The sequence below is a fragment of the Bos javanicus genome, chromosome 22, assembly GCF_032452875.1.
Source record: "Bos javanicus breed banteng chromosome 22, ARS-OSU_banteng_1.0, whole genome shotgun sequence".
Taxonomy (NCBI): Eukaryota; Metazoa; Chordata; class Mammalia; order Artiodactyla; family Bovidae; genus Bos; species Bos javanicus.
The window spans coordinates 43,233,725-43,256,875 of NC_083889.1; the positions used below are offsets into that span (position 1 = coordinate 43,233,725).

The window sequence follows — 23,151 nt, forward strand, 5'->3', positions numbered from 1 at the left end:
ACTCCAACAGCCTGCAGAGTCAGCCTATCCAAGGCCGGAGACTGGGCTCATCTCTGGCTAACCATGGTTGGTTAGGAAGCAGAACCACATCTATTTCAGAGACAATGTTTCCCGTGCAGAGAAACCACTGTTCCCTAGGATTACTCAGAACTAAACGTGCTGAGGGCTTCCTATGCAGTGGATGCTCCATACAGAACACAGGTTTCACTAAAGGCTTCTGCTTGCCCATGGATACACGCTTTCAGCATGCTGAAGCCTGCCAGGGAGCCCATCACAAAGGCCTGCTTGTGGCTGTAGGTTCATATCACGCCAGCCTTCCCTCCTTCCAGTCAATGGGTCTCAGTGAACAGATCTGCAAATGCTGACCAGCTAGTAACTGCAACTTGGTTAACACCAACTCTTTAAAGAAGATGAAACATTCTCTAGGTCTTGGTTCTGTCAGCAGAAACAAAGCAACATGGCCACACAGGAGAGAACAAATTGCCCCTCCGCTTTGTTTCATCAAGGACAAGGTAATACCTAAGGTGCTGCCCACGTGGCCTCACATGTGGCCCTGTTCCCTAAAATGACCATTCTGTCTTTCTACTTAACAAAAAAATTAAACATAGAATTACCATATGATCCAGCAATTCCACTTCTACATATATCCCCCCAAAATTGAAAGTAGGGACTCAGATACTTGTATACATATGCTCACAGCAGCATTATTCACAATAGCTAAAAGGTATTAAAAAACCCTGAATGTCCACTAACAGAAAAATGGAAAAACAAAATGTGGAATATGCAGACAACGAAATATTATTCAGCTTGAAAAAGGAGTGAAATTTTTATACATGCAACAACATGAATGAATCTTATAAACCCTATGCTACATACAGTAAACCAAACACAAAAGGGCAAATATCAATACTGTGTGAGTCCACTTACAAGGTACCCAGAAGAGGCAAAGCCATAGAAACAGACTGAGGCCAGGAAAAGGGGACGACTGAGGATGAGATGGTTGGATGGCATCACCGACTCAAGGGACGTGAGTCTGAGCAAACTCGGGGAGATGGTGAAGGACAGGGAAGCCTGCTGAGCTGCAGTCCATGGGGTTGCAAAGAGTTGGACACAACTTAGTGACTGAACAACAACAACAACATAGAAACAGAAAGCAGAATGGCACTTGCCAGGGCCCGGGGAAGTGGGGATGGAGAGTTGCGTTTAGTGGATACAGAGTTTCAATTCGGGAAGATGCAAAAAGTTCTGGAGATGGAGAGAGGTGATGGTTTCACAACACAGTGAACATACGAATATACTTAATGTCTTAGGTGCACCTAAAAAGAATTGTCTTAGGTGCACCTAAAAAAATGTCTTAGGTGCACCTAAAATTAGTGAATGTTATGTTATAGGCATTTTACCATGGTACAAAAATACAAAAGATACATATATGTGTGTGTGTGTGTTTCCTCCCTAAGTATATAAAACTTACAGAGTCAAACGAAGGAAATGGCAATGACTAGCCACATTCCTTAGCTGCAACAAGAGGTCATTTTCTAGAAAACAGCACTGTGAAAGGAAACCGTTTCACATTAACAACAGGGAAACTGGACACCAGCGATAAGCTTATTGCAAACAAGCACTTTATGCCTTGATTAGATTCAATCCATTTGACCAATTTTGTTGACAAAGAGGTTTGGCTGTTTGCAACTTTTCTGCCTTTAAGGGAAGCATAACCTTTCAAATCAGATTCCTTATTCCTGCCAGCGTCTTTGACTATGGCTCAGAGAGAGCACTTTTAAAGCATGCAGGGACGTGCCAACCTTCACTCGACTGCACTGTGGGTACGGCTTTGAACAAAGTCCCCTCTCTCGATATAACACAAATGATGGCACAGAGCCCACTTCATTGCCAAAAGGACTTCAAATGGCAAGTAGGTCTGTTCCAGAACTCTCTGTCCTCTTAATCATGCTGAAAAAGACAAGAATGGGGCTAGAACAGCGCACACTCAGCACACTGCCCTGGTCGTGTGTCATTTCAAGACTAAGCTGATGCCAAGTAGGGCACTGCTAACTTCAAAGGGAATGAGTGGATAGACAAGTGCTCTACATTTTTAGAAAGTCAATGCCATTTAAAAAAAGAAGAAAAGAAAGTTAGGGAAAATTATTCTAGATTAAGAGTTTCAGATAAAGTAACAAGCAAATGTAGAAAGTGAGTCTTAATCAGATCTCGGTGTGTAAAACAAGAAAAACTGTAAAACAGACAACTGTAGGACAAGAGAGAAATTTAATTATAAACTGCATATGAGCTGTTATGAAATTATTGTCCTATTTTCTTATGTGTGATAATGAATACTATGGTTACATAAGAGGATGTTCTATCCTTAGGAAAGGTTTGCTTAGTTCTGAGGAGCAAAATGTTGCCATGCCTGCAATATATTTTTGAACAGTTCAACAATCACACACATGCACACACACACATAGCAAGAGAACACATTAGAATGTTAAGAGCAATAGGCAGATTATAGGAAATCTGGGAAAACATGGGAAATACTTTGTGTGTGTGTTACCCTAATTGCAATTATGAAAATAGAATGTACTCTTCCCCCTCACCACAGAAAAGAGAATAAATTGTATCCTGTTGTACTAATTTTTACCAGAAACCACACTGGGCTGAAATGCAACTGTTTTCTGTAAAAAAAGCTAACAGGCTTGAAGTCAGGTGCCAACCAGAAAACCAAATTCCTCAGAATGCCTCTGACCTACTCTAACGTTTCGAGCAGAACACTCCTGGCAGCTGGCTGGGAGATTATAAACAGGATGTCTTAGCAAGGAAGTATCTGCCAGGGGTTAACAATAGCTCCCACTGCATCTGGAAACCTGCAGAGCTTTCACATAACCAAAAGGAGAAATGAATCTGCAGTCAGAAGACCCAGGCTCCTGCTACACCCCACCATGGTAATCTGGGAGACCTCCCCATTCACCTTCTCCCTCCACGCCAACGTCCCTTTTCCTTTGTGGATTGGGCCTCTGATTGCTCATCTGAAAAATGGAAGGAAGAGCCCTTTCTTTATCTCAGGGTTACTGCATCCAAATCACAAAGTATAAACTCATCCATCTCCATTACATTAAAGTAGCACTGTTCTTAGAAGCCTAGATTCACAAGACAGAAAAGGATGGAAATAAACACAAGGACCTTTAGGTAAAGAAGGAAAAAAAAAAGCTATCTGACAAAGGAGGCCTGGGATGTCTTTAAATATTAAGCTTACACATTCTCGATCCTGAATAATCAAGACCACAGTGGCTGATTCATGTTGCTATATGACAGAGACCAACAGCATATTGTACAGCAATTATCCTCCAATTAAAAATAAACAAATTTAAATAAACACACAAATAAAAATGAATAATCAAGACCAGAGGACAAGCCTCGAATCCGACATGACCAGTGCTTACCTCTACCATAGGCCCTGGCTTTCTTCGGGTTGAGTTTGGGTTTAAGGGGAGCTCCAGGCTTGAGCTTGGCTTTGGGGAACTGGGACAGGTAAGTCATCACTGAGTGTTCATCCACATCCGGGTGAATAATTTCTTCAGGAGTGATGACCTAGAATAATAACAGGGTAGATGAACACCCAGAACATAGCACTTTGCAAGTACTGACGTTTTTGCAAACATCTCTTAAACTAACAACTACAAGTATAAAGACATTGAGTCAGCTTCTCAATAAAGTGAAACTGCATCAAACTGGCATGCCAAGATTAGTTTTTGTGTGTTTTTTTTTTTTTTTAAAAAAAACCTTTTAGAAGTGTCACCATTACCTTTGGAAGCTAAAGACCTTCTCCAGACAATTCTGTATGTAATTTCCAGAGGTTCAAACCTCCCCACAAAAAAGGCTACCCACTCTCCTTTCCAGAAAGACTAATCTCTATCAAGTAAGGCAGAAGAAGAAACAAGAACACATGGGGTTAAAGCATATTGCCAAAATATTTACTCTTTTATCTAGTGTCTACATTTCTATTTACTCAGCTTCTACTAAAAATAAATAAATAAATAAAACCAAAATGAGATAATGCAATGACATTAGATATGTGGTCTAAGAAACAGACTGAATGCTTGTGTCCTCCCCTAATTCATATGTTAAAGGCCTAACCCCGGGTGTGATGGTATTAGGGGGTGGGGCCTTTGGGAGGTAAGTAGGTCTGGATGAGACCATGCGGGTGGAGGCCCCCCGATGGGACTGGCGCCCTCACAAGAAGAGGAAGAAAGGCCTGTGCTCAGTTTCTCACCACCACCTGAGGGCACAGCCAGAAGTCAGCTGGCAGCTGTGTGCAAGCCAGCAAGAGAGCCTTCACCAAGAACCTAATTTCTTGGCACACCTTTATCTTGGACTTCCCAACCTTCAGAACTGAGAAATAAATAAATGTCTGTTGTCTAAGCCACCTGGTCAATAGTACTGTTATAACAGCCTGAGCTAAGACACGTCTCAATACGTTTAAAGCCATTTTCAAAATAGGAAAGGGGAAAATTTCTCCTGACATTCAGCTTAGGAGCAAGATTAGATCCTTGCTAAATAGGTGGACTCCCTGAAGGTGTCATAGCCCCAGTTCCACCACTTGATCCAGCCCTAAATAGCAAAAACAAGTTCTCCTGCACCTGCACCCAGTAAACCATACCTCTTTGGAGTAACAGAAGTCTCTCATGCACCAGATCAACCAAATTCAGATGAACAACATTATGTGCCCAGCTTCTCCCACTCCATGGTAAAAGAAAAAAAAAAAAAGCCCAAACAGGAAATATTCTGATAATTAGCCTGCGGCAACAAGATAGCTATTTGGGTTTGTACACTTGCCTCCAATACATTCCGCAAAATGCAGGATGTGCATTGATTTGGCATTTCTTTTAGGCAGCTCCTTCAACAATTTTACACACTGCCAAAATCACATGAACACCAAAAGGAGATGGATTTCGGTTTAAAGGGAGATGAAAAACAAATCATACAACTTCTTGAAGGTGGAAGAGCCAAGGAATGGGCCTTGGAGCAGAGACATGATGCCAAAGCCAAACCAAAGAAATACAGGCAAGATTTTCTACCTTCCAAGGGATCCTGATACAAATACACTGACCTCAGCTCTGAATACCAACTTAAGACCTTAAAAGAGTCTGTAATGAGGTCATTCATTGCCTGGCACGGGCTACCCATAACTTTTCTTGACCGAGTCTTTGAACATGGGAGTCATGATGTCAGGAGATGCTATTTAAACTCCTTGGAGGGCTTAGAAGATTGGACCTCAACTAAGCAACGTGGCTACAGCAGATGGTGTCCAGGACATATTCAATTTCTAAGTTCCCTTGTTATATTCCTGTGTTAGGATTACAGGCAATACAAATTCTCCCACAATTTCCATTAATGGCAGATTATCTTGGTTTACATTTCTTTAAGAGTTCTAAGTGACTTTCTTAAAGATACTGGATTTACAAATGTTTCATAGCTGAAAAATGGTCAAATATTGGCAATTTCTTATGGTTAAGGTCAAGATTTGCAGTCTGGCTTCCAAACATGGCCTCTGTGATCTTTGGAAAAGAAATATACTAGAAAATCTGTCACATGTAACAGTAAAGATTTTTAGGGAATCTACAAGTACCTAGGCAGTGCAGTGATAAAGAATCTGCCTGCCAGTGAAGGAGATGCAAGAGATGTGGGTTTGATCCCTGGGTTGGGAAGATTGGCTGGAGTAGGAAATGACAAACCACTCCAGTATTCTTGCCTGGAAAATTCCATGGACAGAGGAGCCTGGTCAGCTACAGTCCCTAGAGTCGCCAAGAATCGGACACGACTGAGCAGACAGACAGACAAGTATCTAAGTCAATGAGAATCTATTAAAATGGATAAACTGAGACAGATGGAAGAGGGCCCCAGACAATGCTCCCTGAAAGCTGACCACTGGGGAGGTCAGACTGCCTGCAAGACCACGAGGCATGCACAGGGCATCAGAGGAAGCAGCTTGGTGGGACATGCACGCTGTACACGTACCTGTGGGACGCCTAGCCAGTCGTCTGCCTGCTGCATGGCTTCTCGTGCATTATCCACAGGCTTTCGTGGATCCCAGGATTCCCAGTCTGGGCAAAGACCTGTTAACAGCACACAAAAGATGCTCTTGGTGTTAACTAACTGAGAGGTGAAAGCAACTCAGTGCCTAAACTAAACTCAGTCTCTTGAGAGAACAGTTTCTTCCAAAAATCTTAGTGAACTGTATGCTTTCTGGGCCAAATGTATCATGGGTATGACTACACCAGGGTAGAAATCACTCTGCCTGAGCTGAGACTTCTTCCGGTTGTTCTTCTTGCATTCAGATAGAGATTATCCATTCCTTGACGGGGTGGTATAAACAAACAAACAAAGCCTATAAAACCATTTGGGCCTGGTGTCTTTTAGGAAGTGAGATTTTTTTGACACATCACACTCCTATTTCTCTGCTCTGGTGACCAAATGTGTTGGGTTGACATCAGCTGAGTGTCCTATAATTTCACTGAATTCTGACAGTATCTACCTAAAAATAGCATCAGAAGCCACAAGTTAAGGGCTCAGTTCCACAAGATTCCCTGACCCCTAACTCATTCAGAGCTGGGCTTCTGACTACAAATCAGAGGTTCCTACCACCTGCTCCTCAGGTTGGATCATTTCCTAGAGTGGCTCACAGAACTCAGGAAAACAGTTTACTTACTGGGTTACTGGTTTATTATAAAGGATCTTATAAAATGGAAGAGATGCATAGGGCAGGTGGGAGAAGGGGCAAGGAACTTCCATGTCTTTTCAGGCATGCCACCCTCCCAGGACCACGCGTTCACCAACTGGAAGCTTCCCAAACCCTGTAGTTGAGGGATTTTTATGGCAGCTTCATTACATGCACTGATCACATCACCTAATGTTAGTTACTAACTCAGTCTTTATCCTCTCTTCCCTTCCTGGAGGTCAGGAGACAGGGGCAAAGGTTCCAATCCTCTAATCACTGGTTGATTCCCCTAACATCTAGCCCCCATCCTTAAGGGCATTCCAAAAGTTACCTCATTAATAAACTCAGGCATGGTTGAAAGACACCACCTGGTAAATTTCAAGGGTTTTAAGAGCTCTGTGCCAGGAAAGGTGACAAAGACCAAACATATATTTCTTATTATAAGTTACAATATCAAAATTCCAAGCCTGGATATAGCTACAAAGACTGGACTAGGATCCTGTACATTTAAAACATTCACTTGCTCAAAGATCTAAATCTAGAATCATCTCAAAATCTTTGTACGCACAAGAAGTACAGGATTGGACTAAAAATCCTAAACTGGAAAGAGGCATCCTAAAATGTGTCTTTGGGTGAAAGTAAGGACAAGGGCACTGGGAAATGAACTAATGCTGAGCTTCTAGTTACTTCTGGATGGCACAGCTTACAGGCTCTCAAGGAAGACTGGGGACTGGGACCATCCTCCTTCCCTCTCTCCAGTTGACACCAGCTAGTTGTATTCATTGAGAACCACTAGCTTAGTTAATACTAATGTGCCCAGCATATACAAAGCAATCAGTAAATCAAAAATATGATTGTTAGAGTAGATTTTTTATTAAAAACAATTTTGGAGGTGCACACAAACACAAGCTCTGTTTTTTCTATTGAGTGTAACAGCAAACTCTACTCATCAATCTAAACCCTCCAGTGAGGGTAATTACTACCTTGGTGTACATTCAACCACTCAGAAAAGAGGAGCCCATCAAGGGTGGAAAAGGCTCCAACTGGATTACGACCAAGAACTATTTCACAGCAATGCAGAAAGAAAAGGGAGTAGAAAGCCATATATAGTCAACCCAGTGGTTGATAAAAACGGGTACTTTCCACTCAATAAATGTTTTTAGATTTTCATGCCAAACCACCTAATAGGGCACATGTTGAAGCCAACGGGAAACTAGGCACCACTGTGGGAAGCGGGGGAAGAAGCAGGACTTGGGGTCTGGAAGCTACACTCGAGGTCTGCTTAGAGCATGAAGGCCTTCATTCAGAATTTGGGTAAATAACTCCATGCTCAAACAAGTCTATGGAAAGTCTTGTACGACTTTTCATCAGAAGGCAAATGAAGCCATTTTTAGTTCCTTTAGATACCTTGCAATCAGCTAAAAACCAGGACAAATACAGCAGTCACAGCAAACCTAGCTTTCCCACTGAAAACCAGGTGATTTAGGGGTCAACAATCCCCCCACTCTGGAAGAGATGGCTCTGGCAGCCATGGGCACTTACCTGGAGCACAACTGTCTACCAAGGCTCCCAGGGCTTTGCCGTCTTGCCAGTTTTGGTTGAAGTTGGTGATGGGCAAGTAGGGGATCTTGTTCTGAATCCACCCAAGCAGCCTCTGCTTTGGCGTCTGCTTCTTGGCATCATCGTCTCCTTCATCCTCCCACACGGGCATGGAGATGGAGTAGTGGAGGATGAGCGTCCACACCAGGCCCAAGATGAGCTTCAGGTTCCCATCCACGATGGCTTTGCTGTCTGAGCAGAGAAACACAGGCAGGGTCAAGCCTCTAGCCACCCAGGTGTGAATCAGTCTTTTTAGAAAGTAAATGAAAGCCTCAACTGTTAAGAGACCCACACTGAGCTATTTAAGAGTGAAAGGATGTCATGCTGGCATCAGTTTCAAAATACTTGAGGTGCAGAGATGATAAAATTCCAAAATGTTGTTAACTGGTGTCAGTGGATCATGAGTACGTAAGAACACATTATTCTGTGGTCTCTAGTTTTGATCACTGTTTTGGTTTTTTTTGACGCACAGATGATGGGATCTCAGTTCCTGCCCAGGGATTAAACCCACACTCTGTACTGGAAATGTGGATTCTTAACCACTGGACCACTAGGGAAGCCCCCCCATTGTTTCTATTTTTAGATGCATTTGAAATTTTCCATTATAAAAAATCTTTTTTTTAATTTCAAGAAATCATTTCAGAAATATAGACAATGAAAAGAGGTGGCTGCATTCCTGTTAACCAGGCAGTATGCCAGCTAACAGACTGTGTATACATGTATGTGTGTTTGTTGTCCTGAATTTACATTATACTACATGATCAGTCTTGAAATCTTTCTTTTCACTAATCACAGTGTCACAGATATCTTTTCCCTATAAAAAGATACTTCTGGTACTTCTCTGGCGGTCCAGCGGCTAAGACTCCATTCTCTCAATACAGGGGCCCAGGTTTGATCCCTGGTCAGGGAATTAGATTCTGCATGCCTCAACTAAAAAGATACCACATGAGAGAACTAAGACTTGGTACAGACAAAAAAAAAAAGTTGCTTCTGTTTACACACCCATCTACAGATTTCAGAGGCCATTGTCCCTCAAATCTCACCAATACTGGGTGTTACCAATCATGTTCATCTCTGTTTCTCTGACAAGTTAGTCATTCATAAAAGGAAGTCACTAACAGTTGAGCTAAGTGTTGCCAGGAGGACAGGTGACTAGACAAAGGCATGGCCCCCTTTCTAGTCATTTCCCAGCTTAACAGGACATGCCCTGCCACTGGCCAGCCCCTCCTGGAACTCTCACTGAAACTGTTTCTACTTCCCACTCCCCTTGGCTTCCCTGTGACTCTATCCAACCTCCAACTACACCCACCAAAATTCAAACATTATCTCCAAGATAACTATCTGTCTGTCTGTCTCTCCATGTCTTATAACCTTTTCCCACCAAACAACCTCTGTTGCAATCCCCCATTCTGCCAGGACCCCAAAGTGAAAATGTCAGAACCTTCTTGGACTCTCCTTCAAAGCCTTGGTGCAGTTCTCACAATTCCCTCCCTACCTCTTGGCAAATCCTTTCCTACACTGTCCCCCAAATGTGGAGCCCCTCCTCCCCTCTGATTCCTCAACAGCCATGAAACTCCACCATTGTTCACAGAACCCAGACCCATCCTTCTGGTAGGGTACCTATATGCCTCCCAATTCACCAACTGCCCAGAGTCAAATTCTTTAAACATTCAGCACCTTGACAGACCCACATAACCTCTACCTGCTTTTCTACCTCTGTCACCATCACCCACCACCCTCTACAATCCAGGCTCAAAGACTCCCATTCCTGAAGCACATCTTGCTTTGAACCCCCTGGACATCTCCACCTGTTCTGTATCCCCTTTGATGGGAAGGCCCTTTACCCTAACCTCCTGCAGGATAAACCCTGGGGCACCATTCAAGGGCCATATCTATTACAAACAGTGCACTTCACTCCCACCAGCCTATGTGTGACCACACCAGGGTCCTCTTACGGCAAGGACCACTCTACCCTCAGCCTCCTCCAACCCCCAGGGCTGTGAGCACTGGACGGGGAGTAACTGAGCTTCTTCATCTTGCAGCTCCCCACGCCCTGTCCCTCCCACCCACTGACCACAAGCCACCTGAATGTTGGTTAAACACACATCAAAATTCACTGAATGAAACTCAACTGCAACCACATGAAAAATAAACTCACATGCTCTGCAGGAGTAAATGGCATGCCATTCAAAACTGAAAGGGTGGGTATTTCTTGTTTTTAATCAAACTGTTTACTGTTATGTCCTCTTACAAAGGTAAAAAAAAAACCCTCTTAAAACCCCACACCCAAACCCACAGAAATCAAAGGTAATTTCATGGTTACAGATTTAGTCACAACAAGACTTGATCCCATAAAATGACAGAGTTAAGGGCTGGTAAGACGCACTGAATGTAAGTGATCCTCATTCAAAGTTAAGGTACCCAGCGATTTTCTACACGATGAACTGTACGACTAACGTTTACACGTGACTGTCCGATAATTCACAGGACCCAGTAACAAATGAAAATGCAGGATTCTTTGTCCAGAAGCATTAAGAATATCAAGACAGCAACAGCAGAGCATGAAACCAAGCACATAGAACCTTTGTGAGTATGGGGCCCTGTACAGCTGCCCAGTCTGTGCAACTACAATGGCAGCTCTGCTTCTGAGGTCCTGTGGTCAATAAAGGAGCAGCGATCTGCATGAAACACTGAACCCTCCATATGAGCATCCTTGGACGCTCATATTCATTCTCCTGGACCAACTGCCAGTCCTTGACCATAACTGAGATTTTTGGATTAGATGCCCTGTTACAAGTCTGTCTTTAAAGTGCTACTGATTAGTGAGTTACTACCTATGGATGGCAAAAAAAAAAATCGGGTCAAACAATTTTCCATGTCCACTTCCTTTATTCAACTTAAAGAGCACAGAGCAGTTTTATGGGGGGAAGGGAGGGGATAGAAGCAGAGAGTATGCGTACTTATTGCTAATCAGGGAAACGAGTGTAACACGCGGGGTCAGATCTTGCAGCAGGCAGTATCTAACAGGTCAGAGTGTCACCCAGCCACGGGCATCAATGTGCAAAGCTCAAACTTTCCTGAGTGATGTGCTAACTGCTTTACAAATGCAAACTTGCAGATTTCATCCATAAATCAAAACATGAAACCAGTTTGCTCTATTTTTACCCAGCTTACACATGTTGGTTTAAAGGAATGAGACATGAGTCTTTTCCAAAACGATTTTGGGGGAAATATGACCCAGTAAAAGTCGGAGTCAAATTTATGAAATGTACAATGCCCAGAACGTCTGTTTCCAATGAATTCAAGGTGGGTGTTCAACCGGGAAAGCCCCCATTAAGGTCTCATTGGGATAAATGATACTTTCGTTCTGCTATTCTAAGAAGCTGGAAGGAGAGCGGTCCTCATTCCAAAAGTGATTTTGACAGGTGAGAGTTCAAATGCTTCACCGAGCTCTTGGAACAATAAAAAGATGGCGACTTGCCCAAAAGGCCTCCCCCATTTCCACCCACATGAAATAGGAGACTCCCTGCGCCTTGAAAATGAAATGCTACACAGCGTCACAGTGTCCCTGTGTAACCATTACAGTTGACTACAGAATTTGCAGCCGTGAGCGTGCTCTGGGATGTTTATGCCGAGTGTAAACATGGAGCAGAGACGTAAAAAGAGGCAAGGGCCAGGTCAGCTGGAAGCCTCTTGGGCAGCATTCCACCTTCTGAGTTACTGAGCCTCTTTTAGGAATAAAATAAGGCAACGCCCAAGCTCCTATAATCTGCTTAGATCGGGTTGGTAACTGGCCACAAGTTTCTCCTCCCCAGATCCAGCCAATCACAGTCCCCACATAAATGGCTCGAGACAACACTAGCTCTCAAGCCACAAACACCTTCTGTGAACATACCTTCTGCAACTACTTCAAATTAGCCTGAGTTATATGTAAGTGAGGGTCATGTTAGTGCTTTTATGTTTGTTTTTTGGGTTTTTTAAAGCTAGAAAGTTAAACCCCATCTATTACACATCCTTTCAGCACGCCAGTTCCCCAGGCCTGGTAAGCAGCATTTTGGAATGGGTGCAGATATGAGGACAGAAACCAGCTCCTCTTAGGCAATCTTCAGCAGCATTTGACAAATACCTCCTTTGTGGACAAGTCCCCACTGGGTCAGAAAGACGGTGCTGTTTCACCTCTCTCTATTCTTACAAGTAGAGGTGTGTGGACCCACACAACCATCGATACTCCTGCTACCTTCATGATGTCAACCTTCTCTCCCAGCTGTTGCCAGGGTGTCAGAAGTGGGGACCCAGGAGGAGAGGCCTGGGGGGGACACCATCCCTTATAAGGACAGCAAGGCATTCACTAGTCACAGTGCAGCCGGCTGCCAGGTCAGAAGCAGATGACATGTGGCTGAAGGAGTCCAGGACAGGTAGGGGTTTCAGGAAACCTCCTTCTAATGTGCTCTTGGGGACAACTCATCAAGGCCATGTGTGTGTGCTCAGATCCTTCAGTTGTGTCTGATACACTCTGTCTCAAGTCACGTAGCCTTGGGCAGCGGGTGGGCCTCCTCTCAGGCCAGCATCACAGTCACTGAACGGGACCTGTCCTAAAAGAGGCCAGGCAGGTGATGGAAGCAACCTGGGTCCCAGGAACGGGACCTGTCCTAAAAGAGGCCAGGCAGGTGATGGAAGCAACCTGGGTCCCAGAATAGGGTGTCCCACCAACCTAAAGACTGAAAAAAAATCCACTGTATTCTTCTAAAAAGCTCTTTGTCACAGCAGTTTGACTATAATAAGAAGATGCTCTGGGCTTTGAAGACCTGAAGTCACAGGGGCCTATTCCCATTTATGTCAGTAAGATAAAATATAGACCACAATGAAAATAAGGGTGGATCGGGGCATGGGGGTCAGCTGGATTTCTGATTCTGTTTCTTACTCATGAACTACTCAAGGATGACAAAGGAGCTGTTTGAATGAACACGTTTTACACATCCCTGCGTCAGGGTTCAGTTAAGAGAGTTCACTCAGAAGGCCTTTTCATGCTAGCAATTTTTCACGAGAAGATTCAGTAGACCAAGAGTGGTCATTGGTGTCGGCACATGAGGTGAGCTGAGAAAGGTGCTGAGGCCCCATCTGGATTCAGTGAGAAAGGCTGCTGAAGTGGCTTAGTAATCCTGCCATGAACAAGGCACGAGGAATATAGAGACACAGATCACTGTGCAGATTAGCAATGTCTGCCCTGGGCATGGCATGAGGAATGGTGGCTAGTATTTCTTTGCAGCAGAACAGAGTAAACCTTCTCAAAATCCCCGCTTCGAGGTTTCACCTACATGTCCATAAAACATTTCTTGCATGTCACTTTAGACGTCAAATTTTCTAATTTGCCAGCTACTCCTTCTGTTCTTTCTCACTTGCTGGACAATTTTTGCTGAGAATAATTAGAACAAATTACAGTATTCCATAAACATCTTATTTTTATTTTGGTACACAGTTTTGGGTGGACTTTCAGATCTTAGGTACTATGATAGTGCATTGCTTCATAATTTATCCGAAACACCTACTTTCTGATTAAGAGGTATCTTTTATTTAAAAGTTACATTTATGGGAATTCCTGATGGTGCAGTGGTTAGGACTCTGTGCTTCCACTGCCAGGGGCCCAGGTTTGATCCCCGGTTGGGGAACTATCTGCATTATTCCAGTGGGTTTTCTTTTCAATGCCATTTTTGAAAAGTTACCACTTTTGAGGATTATTTTATATTCAGTAATGAAGTCACACTGAACTAAACAAGATGGTTTATAGACAGTAAGTCTCTTCCCATTTACTATTAGTAGGAAATCCCTAAGAAGTTATAACAAGGAATCTAACCTGTTAGAAAGGTAAAAGAAAGAAGGAAACATGGAAAGATGCTCCAAAATGGTCAAAGCAGCGCATCTAAACCAGCTTTTTGACCCTAAAACTTCAGGTCCCTGCGTTAAGTCATCCCACTGCCGCTTCACAGTTCTCCTGAGTGGCCAGCAGGACAAGGGCCGCAGGGACTCCTGAGCTTGAGCCCCGAGTCAAGGAGCCCAGAGTTCAGCCACTGGGAGGTGCGGGTAAACCCCAGCGTGAGCTGGAGAGGCCTCAGCATGGAGGCGTCTGTCCCTCCCTCACAGCTTCCGGCCACAAATGCTCTGAGAACACGTCCAGCTGAAATAATAAACGCTGGCTGTGAATGGAGGCCCTCATCACCTTTAACTCCAGCTCAGCTTGTCACTGTTCATCCTGTGCAGAGCCCAGAGGGAAGCCCACAAGGCAAGGAGCACGGGCAGGAGGAAAGACCCGAGAAAGACTTCTAAAAGTCCTCTCCTGACATCAACAGCAGCCAAAGCAGGACAGCAGCCCCCCTGCAGACCTCTCCTCTGGGCCACAGGCATTGCCTCATGTGACCCTCACAGCCACCCTATCAGGATGGCTTTTGCAGTTAACCCCATCTTACAGATGAGAAAGCAGAGGCTCACAGAGGTGTCTCCCGAAAATGACATAGGAGAGCCTAAATTTAACCACAGTTCTCTCTGCTGCGCTCTGAGCCCAAACTCTTTATTTTTTAAATTCAGATGCTGATACTGTTAGTCGCTCAGTCATGCCCGACTCTTTGTGACCCCATGGACTGCAGCCAACCAGGCTCCTCTGTCCATGAGATTATCCAGGCAAGGATACTGGAGGGGTTTGCCATTTCCTTCTCCAGGGGATCTTCCTGACCCAGGGATTGAACCTGGGTCTTCTGCACTGCAGGCAGATTCTTTACCTACTGAGTTACCAGGGAATAGCTGATCTAGGACATGCTGGCATAAAAAAAAATTCCTATCAAGGATTTCTGTTTTCTTTCCCATTCAGGAACTACAATATGCTTCTTCTCAGATATCAAAACCCAGTGTTTATTTTTATTATCAATACTACTCTAAAGAGAAAGAGGATAAAGCAGAACTATTTCTTTCAGTGCATAAAGTCATCAAGCTATATAGATATTTTCTAAAGTCTTCTGTAATAGTAATGTTAACTGATGAAAATGTATTTATGCATCATTTTAGCAAGAAAAATTATGGAATTCCCCAGAGCCCAAACTCTTATCCTCCTGACTTTTCTGAACACACGTGATATCATGACCACTCTCACGAGGCAGGCACAGTTATGACTCTCACTCTACAGATGAGGAGACTGTGCACAGGCACAGGCCGCACCCCCGGGCAGCATGGCCAGTGAGCAGCTGAGCTTGGGAGGGGAGAGCAGCAGGCCTTCTGATCTGGCCCCAGTCATTCCCACCACCCCCAAACTGCTGAGGCTCCAGGGAAAGAACGTGGTAAATAGCGCGGAAAGAGACAGCTCAGGACCTGGGAGGTGCAAGCAGGAGGCGGGGCGGGAGCATTAGTCCCCTCTGCCTCATCCATGACTGACTCAGCCTCCGTGGCACCCTCGGGACTGGAGACTCTAAAATCCCCACCCTGGCCCTTCATCTGGCAAGTCCTCCACGTAGAACGGCTGCTCGGCAGGGAAACTGAGTTACAAGGGAGACGCTTCAGCTCTGCTCTTGCGGACCCAAACCAATATATTAACCTGCATTCTCCCTGGAAAACAGAAATTAGGACGCATGCTTGAAAAGCTCACTTTACTCATCTATTCTTGCAGCCAACAAATAACTTCCTAACTGCCTACTGAGTGTCAGGCACTGTGCCAAATACAAATTACACTTTAAAATAAGAAAATAAGTTAGATTGGCTTTAAAATATTCCACAAAAAGATACAGCATCATTATAATGAAAACCAGCATTAGCTTCCCACCCCAAGGCAAGACACTGAAGACCTTTTAAGGCAAAAAAAGAAAAAGAAAAGAAAAACAAACAAACACACACACATAATTTTTTGCCTTTTGTGTCTCATGCTAGGCTATGTCCCTTGAGGGTTCTTTATTCCTTTTACAATTAAGAATAAAAACTAAAAAATAATAACGATGATTAATAGGATAGGGATTCATTCTTCTGCAAACTTGTAAAAGTTGAGCCTTGTTACAAAAATCAGATCAAGGTGACTTCCTCAGTTTTAAAAGAGAGAAATCGGTTTGCATTTTTCCCCCCATACCTCACCTCATGTTACAACTCATATGAACCAGTTATAGAAATGGCAGCCTGCCCAAAGATTGTGAAGTCATAAAAGGAACAAAACTCCCAATTTAAAGTCTTGAATGGGAACCAAGCTGAGGGAAATTCCAAATAATTTATGACTGCTGGCTCTCACCATTACCAACAGAAAGAAGATGAGACTGGAGGAGAGGAAGTTCTCAAGGGACAGATACCTATATTGCCATTTTCTGTATCGGGTCTTCAGCTCTGTTCAAGGCTGGGAAATCCCTGAATTTGGACCTTCAACCCACAATTACATGAGCCTCTGGATACACATGCCACCCAATCACAACAGAGCTGTCTCAGCCCAGACATGGGGCTCCTTCCTGTAAATTAATTCCACACCACCAGCATCTCCCACTCCACCGTGTAAAGAGAATGGGCGTGGGGGGCAGGGCTGAACCTACTTAAATAAAGGGGCGCTCACTTGCTGAAATAACTGGTAGCCAAGTAGCCCAGAGGCCAGTGATCCTAAGTCAGTCAGTGAGCCTGGTCCCCCTCCCAGGCGCAGCCACGCCCTGCCCGTGGGACTAGGATGGGTCACCACCCTGCTCTGTCTCTTCATCTGTAAGAGGAGCGTCATAACTGGACTCGTCTCATTTCTCATCCAACAGTTGTGAGATAACGTAGTAAAGCAGGTAGCAGTCTGACCGATGAGGGTGCCGCCTCTTCAGCAAGGACTGTGACAACCACCACTGTGTCACTGTAAACACACACGAGTGTGGGGACTTCCCCATGTCCCGTGAGCACTGGGAAAGATTCACTGCCATTCAGTTCTGGTTCCAGACCACTCCGAAGACCAAATATCCCAGAACTCCGCCTTCCAACGCAGCATTCCATCTGCTAACAACCACAAAAGCCAGCCCATCAGGGACCCAGGATTAAGCCTGATAGAATCAAGATGTTCTTTGCTCAGGGAACTGCTGAATGAACTGGCAGTTTGCTAAAATCTTCAGGCCACCCCGACTCCTCCAGCAGATTCCTAAGAAGTCTGCAGAGGCCAGGCTGGGCCACTGCTGACAGAAAATTAAAAGCAAGGTCAAAAAATTCAACTGGAGGCACAAAGTATTCAGCGGGGTTCCCTAACGTGATTTCTTTTCCTAGTGGAGGAAAGAAGAAGTCTGGGTATGAAAATGGCCTTTAACCATTAAAGCAGTTCATAACTATAATAAAATGGCGGGGGTGGGGGTGGCGCGAGGGAGAGCAGAAACTGAAAACAATCTAAATGCCTTCCCAAGAATAAATGGTTAAATAAAGGATATAGAACACTCTCGTGCAGGAGAATAACAGGCAACAGGCCTCTGTGAAAAGAAGGAGAAAGATACATGTATTCCAGCAGAGACGGGCCTCCATGATATATTAAGGGAACAGGGCAATGTGTAGAAAAGCTTAGTTCGTGCAATCCTGGTTTTGACAAGGCATGACTCTCCGTCTGAGCAGAAAGATCTGGAAGTCTGCACCACAAACAGTGCTCACTGGCTCTCCCTGGGTAAAAGACTCGGGGTGATGGCAAAGATGGGCTTTCTGTCCTGTTGTTACATGCTCCTATGTCGTTTGAATTTTTTTTTTTTAATTTAAACCTTACTCCTTTTTTTGTATTTTTTTTAACTTATTTTGTTTTGGGGTATAGATGATTAACAATGTTGTGATAGTTTTCAGTGAACAGCAAAGGGATTCAGCCATATAAATATGTGTATCCATTCTCCCCCAAATTCCCCTCCACTTTTATAATAAATTTTGACAAACACTCCCCAGAAGAAAGCAGCATAGTAATGCAAACATTAAGGAACTCTTTGTTTGGACAAAGTTGCTTGTCGGGATCTATAGGCACTGATGTGGGAAAATTGACAGGTTTTATCAAATGATGAAAGCCATGGGTATGACAAGTTGGAACTGCAGTAAAGGGGTGGCCAGCCAGGGGAAAGGACATAATTGGGTTCATATATCTATAAAACTGCTCTAGAAGAGATATTTCCCACCAACACTGCCATTGCATCTGAGTGGAGAAGCAGGGGACAGCGGTGAGGGGAGCAGAAGGGAGCCAGTTTCTCACCTTTTCACAACACCCTTGATCGTCACCTTAGGCGATGATACCAACCAACAAATGAATACATGAGGCTTGCAAGGCTTGCAAGACTGTCCTTGTGGTGACTTCCTCTGCTCATCTTCCCATATTTGGCCATCCAACTGCTTTCCCATTCCCCAGCTAGGTACACCTATCCCAGACAAGCAAGCTCCATGCCTCAGGAGGTGGCCTTTGGCCACTTCCAAATAGCTTGCTGGAGGAGTGGAAGATGTTGAGGATTACATTGCACAAAGATGGAGACATCTGGGTGCCTCTGGGCATGTCTTTCAAGCCAACCAAAAAAAAAAAAAAACAACCATCCACCTTCCTGCTCCCTTCACATCCCTGTAGCCTAAGAGTGTCCTTCCCATGATGCAGAGGCCCAGCCTCTCAGTTATACATGAAGACCTGGGGTCCAGCCCAGTGCAATTCCTCCCACTGATTTCTCATTACTGCTTTATGAAGTATCACTGTTAGTAGTGTCCAGAGTCACGTAGCACGTAAGAAGAGGAGGGGATCTGAACTCCAGTATCTGCACTGATCATTCCACCTGGAGACAAGGCTGGGCTGCAGAGGAGGGGACCCAGACGTGGACATGATGGTATCGCACAGGCTTTCAGAACCAGCAAAAGTCAAGGAGGAAATAAACGCTGAGGGGTTACATCATCCTCCTAAAAGAGATTTGTCTCCGGGCCCTGAACTCTGTCCCATGATAAATGGCCACGCAGTAAGATAAACAGACCAAGCACACAGCAGGTCGGCGTTGCTGCTAAAATGGGAACACGTCCTAACATTCCTGAGGCACAGGGTCCGAGTGCAGGGCCGGTGAGTGACACGCTAAACACGCAAAACATCACCCAACCGCAGCTGCCACCGAGGCTAGAGACACACACCCTGCTGTCAAATATCTTCATCACCAGTTCTTCATCTAAAGAGTCCCACTCTTGGGTCAGAAGCTGCTTCCTGCCTTAGCAAGAACACCAGCACTGCCTGAACTTGGCTCTGAGGCACATCTGTCCCACAAGTCACATTCAGAAACCTGGCTCTATCTTCTGACCACCTGGGTCATTTTCAGTTCAGTTCAGTCACATCCGATTCTTTGCAACCCCATGGACGGCAGCACGCCACACTTCCCTGTCCATCACCAACTCCCAGAGCTTGCTCAAACTCATGTCCATAGAGTCGGTGATGCCAGCCAACCATCTCATCCTCTGTCGTCCCATTCTCCTCCTGCCTTTAATCTTTCCCAGCATCAGGGTCTTTTCCAATGAGTCAGTTCTTTGCATCAGGTGGCCCAAGTATTGCAGCTTCAGCTTCAGCATCAGTCCTTCCAATGAATATTTAGGACTGATTTCCTTTACGATTGACTAGTTTGATTTCCTTGCAGTCCAAGGGACTCTCAAGAGTCTTCTCTAACACTGCAATTCCAAAGCATCAATTCTTTAGTGTTCAGCTTTCTTTATGGCCCAACTCTCACATCCACACATGACCACTGGAAAAACGATAGCTTTGACTAGACAGACCTTTGTTGGCAAAGTAATGTCTCTGCTTTTTAATATGCTGTCTAGGTTGGTCATAGCTTTTCTTCCAAGGAGCAAAAGTCTTTTAATTTCATGGCTGCAGTCACCATCTGCAGTGATTTTGGAGCCCAAGAAAATAAAGTCTGTCACTGTTTCCATTGTTTCCCCATCTATTTGCCATGAAATGATGTGACTGGACGCCATGATCTTCGATTTTTGAATGCTGAGTTTTAAGCCAACTTTTTCACTCTCCTCTTTCACTTCCATCAAGAGGCTATTTAGTTTCTCTTTGCTTCCTTCCATAAGGGTGCTACCATCTACATATCTGAGGATATTGATATTTCTCCCAGCAATCATGATTTCAGCTTGTGCTTCATCCAGCCTGGCATCTCACATGATGTACTCTGCATATAAGTTAAATAAGCAGGGTGACAATATACAGCCTTGACATACTCCTTTCCTGATTTGGAACCAGTCTGTTGTTCCATGCCCGGTTCTAACTGTCGCTTCTTGACCTGCATACAGACTTCTCAGGAGGCAGGTAAGGTGGTCTGGTATCCCCATTTCTTTCAGAATTTTCCAGTTTGTTGGTATCCACACAATCAAAGGTTTTAGTGTAGTCAATGAAGCAGAAGTAGATGTTTTTCTGGGCCATTTACTAGTCTCCCCCGCTCCTACCCCACCTTAAACAAACTTTTTCTCTTTAGCCAAATGAATGAAAGAATGAGTGGATGATGCACTAGTTGTTTTTTTGTTTAAACTACCTGTGGAAATACGCACGTAACTGTTTCAACTTTCAATGTCGGTCGCATAACACCTGAAACCATCTTGAGTATCACAAGCACCACAACTTGAGAAATGAGTGCAGTAGACACTAACCAGTTTTCTAAGACAAAAGGGTTTCTGTGGCCAAACAAGCTGAAGACATATGGAGCTGAGCAATTTTAACCTGCAGCAGGACTTCTCAGAGCCTCTACTAGCCAATGTACCTGGACAGTCTCCAAGAGAACACTAGGATGTCACACGGGACTTCCCAACTTTATGTGACTAGATAACTTTTTAAATACTATCCCAAAGGACACTATTAGTCTCCAGAAGACATTCTGGAAAGTCTACAGTAAACTGCCTTCAGATCTCTATAAATACTTCTCCTAAATCCTCCCATAGGCTGGGAAATTGTGTTTTAAGAAACCGGTAGGTGTGGGGGTGAAGGAGACAAAGAGACACAAAAAGAAAACAGGAAGAACTTACAAAGGCTGTCTTTAATCTACAACTGCGGTGGTGGCAGTAATTAAGAAACTAGACTCTTGTGACTTGGAAGCCACCAGTTCCACAGATGAAGGCAAGGTCTCAAAAGGTCGGTTCTCGCTGATAGTGTCAAAGGGCGGCACACTCCTTAACCACGGTGTTTATGAAATTCCGGCCAAACCCACTCACTTCAAAACCACACTAAGAAACGTCTTACTGATCCTGTGAAAATTGTAATTCTTAAACAGAGGCAAGCCAGCCTCCTCCTGCTTGGGTTTGCTTTAGAGCTTCCAATGTCAAAATCCTTCAGCCATTGCATTGTCAAGCAAGAAGAGTCAGAGACTGAACCCAGCAATTTGGACTGGGAGAAATGGTGGGGGGTGGGGGGTGGGGAGGGTCATCTTGATGTGAGCAAGAGGAATATTAAATCATGTGATCTGGGGAAATCTCCAGAACCTCCACCCAAATTCCACTTAGCTGTCAATGTTCTATACAGGGGAGATGGGAGAACTTAGGAAAAGTTAACAAAAATATTTGTGAAATAACTGAACCAAACCCAATTCCTAGTTGCTACTGAGGAATGAAATACTCATAAGCATAGTAATAGCAACTAGCCACACAGTGTGAGTGCTAATACAGTGTGGGTGCTAATTAAATCCACTCTCTGTGTAGTTCTGGATCCGAATCTGAGGTTTACTCAACTGTAATAAAGCGTCCTAGGGTCAGGACCCAGACTCTGCCTGCAGCATCAATGTGATCCTGGTACTCAGTACGATGCCACTCACATAGGAAGAAGAAGGCATCTTCTACCCAAGCAACAACCACCCACTCATCAATAAACCAACCAGTCAACAACCCACTGATGCAAGTGCTCCAGCCACTCCCCACAGCAGATTCTGACTCAACAGCAGAAGTCGCCCTGGGCCCTTTAGGGTCAAGAGCTCTGTGACCTCAACTAGGTATGGTCTCCAAGCTTGAAGAAGTCAAAAGTCAGACCCTTCGTCCTTCATCTTCCCAAAAAAGACTTTTGGGGGTTTACGTCTCTCAGCGGGGATTTGAGGCAGGAGGCAGATGACCCCCTATCCCCACCCCACAGGATAAAGCAACTGGAGAGTCATTCCCTATTGCCTAAAACTCCAAGATAAGAATAGCAGGACAATTAAGGGAGAAGGCTGGGCCCAGCCCAGACCACATACTTCTCGTTCTTGAAGTCAGGAGATCTCCCTGACCACACATGCGCAGAAAACCTCCTGGTAGGCCAAAGGGTAGTTATGTCAAGGAATGTTCTACCCAGCTGCCTATTCAGTAAAATGCATCTTGGCTAAGAGATAACTGTGCACATGTGGGAGAATCCTGAGGTATACCAAATATGGACTGTGAACCAAGCAAATGAAAATGACTGGCCAAAAGAAACTGGAAGAAATACCCCATAAATTAATTCAGACCACTACAAGGGCACAATTCAGGGACTCTCCCTCTGCATCTGCCCATGTGTCTATCTACACATACTGTATTTTTTTTCCTGTTAATAAATACTTTGCTTCACTGCTTTCCGTCTTTGTGGAAATTCTTTTCTGCAAAGTCGAAGGCCAGGGCCCTTGTCACTGACCATTGGCCAAGTAGACAGGATCTGGTGTTTTCACCACCATGACCTAGCCTCAGTTTCTCTGGGAACCCAAGTCCCACTCCAAACCATCGCAGGCTGAGGCCACCTCAGATCATCACCAGCCAACCTGACCAGACAACCAGTAAACAACAAATCTTCTAAACAACCAATTACCAAGCCCAACTGGACCCCTTAACAACCCTCAAGTCACCAAATCCCCTCTCTCCTCCAAAACTGCTGACCACCTCTGAATGCATCCCCAGCT

The 23,151-nt window shown here is 44.5% G+C and overlaps 1 protein-coding gene across 7 annotated transcripts in view; it reads right to left on the reverse strand.

Moving 5' to 3' along the window:
* Positions 1-23,151, reverse strand: part of FLNB (filamin B) — a 139,511-nt gene that overhangs the window by 71,338 nt on the left and 45,022 nt on the right. For all 7 annotated transcript variants that reach the window (XM_061397397.1, XM_061397396.1, XM_061397395.1 and 4 more), the window contains exons 2-4: positions 8,252-8,500; positions 6,010-6,107; positions 3,435-3,582 (exon numbers count right to left, since the gene is read on the reverse strand). In XM_061397397.1, coding sequence (XP_061253381.1) covers positions 3,435-3,582; positions 6,010-6,107; positions 8,252-8,500 — 495 coding nt within the window. The remainder of the gene's footprint in view (positions 1-3,434; positions 3,583-6,009; positions 6,108-8,251; positions 8,501-23,151) is intronic.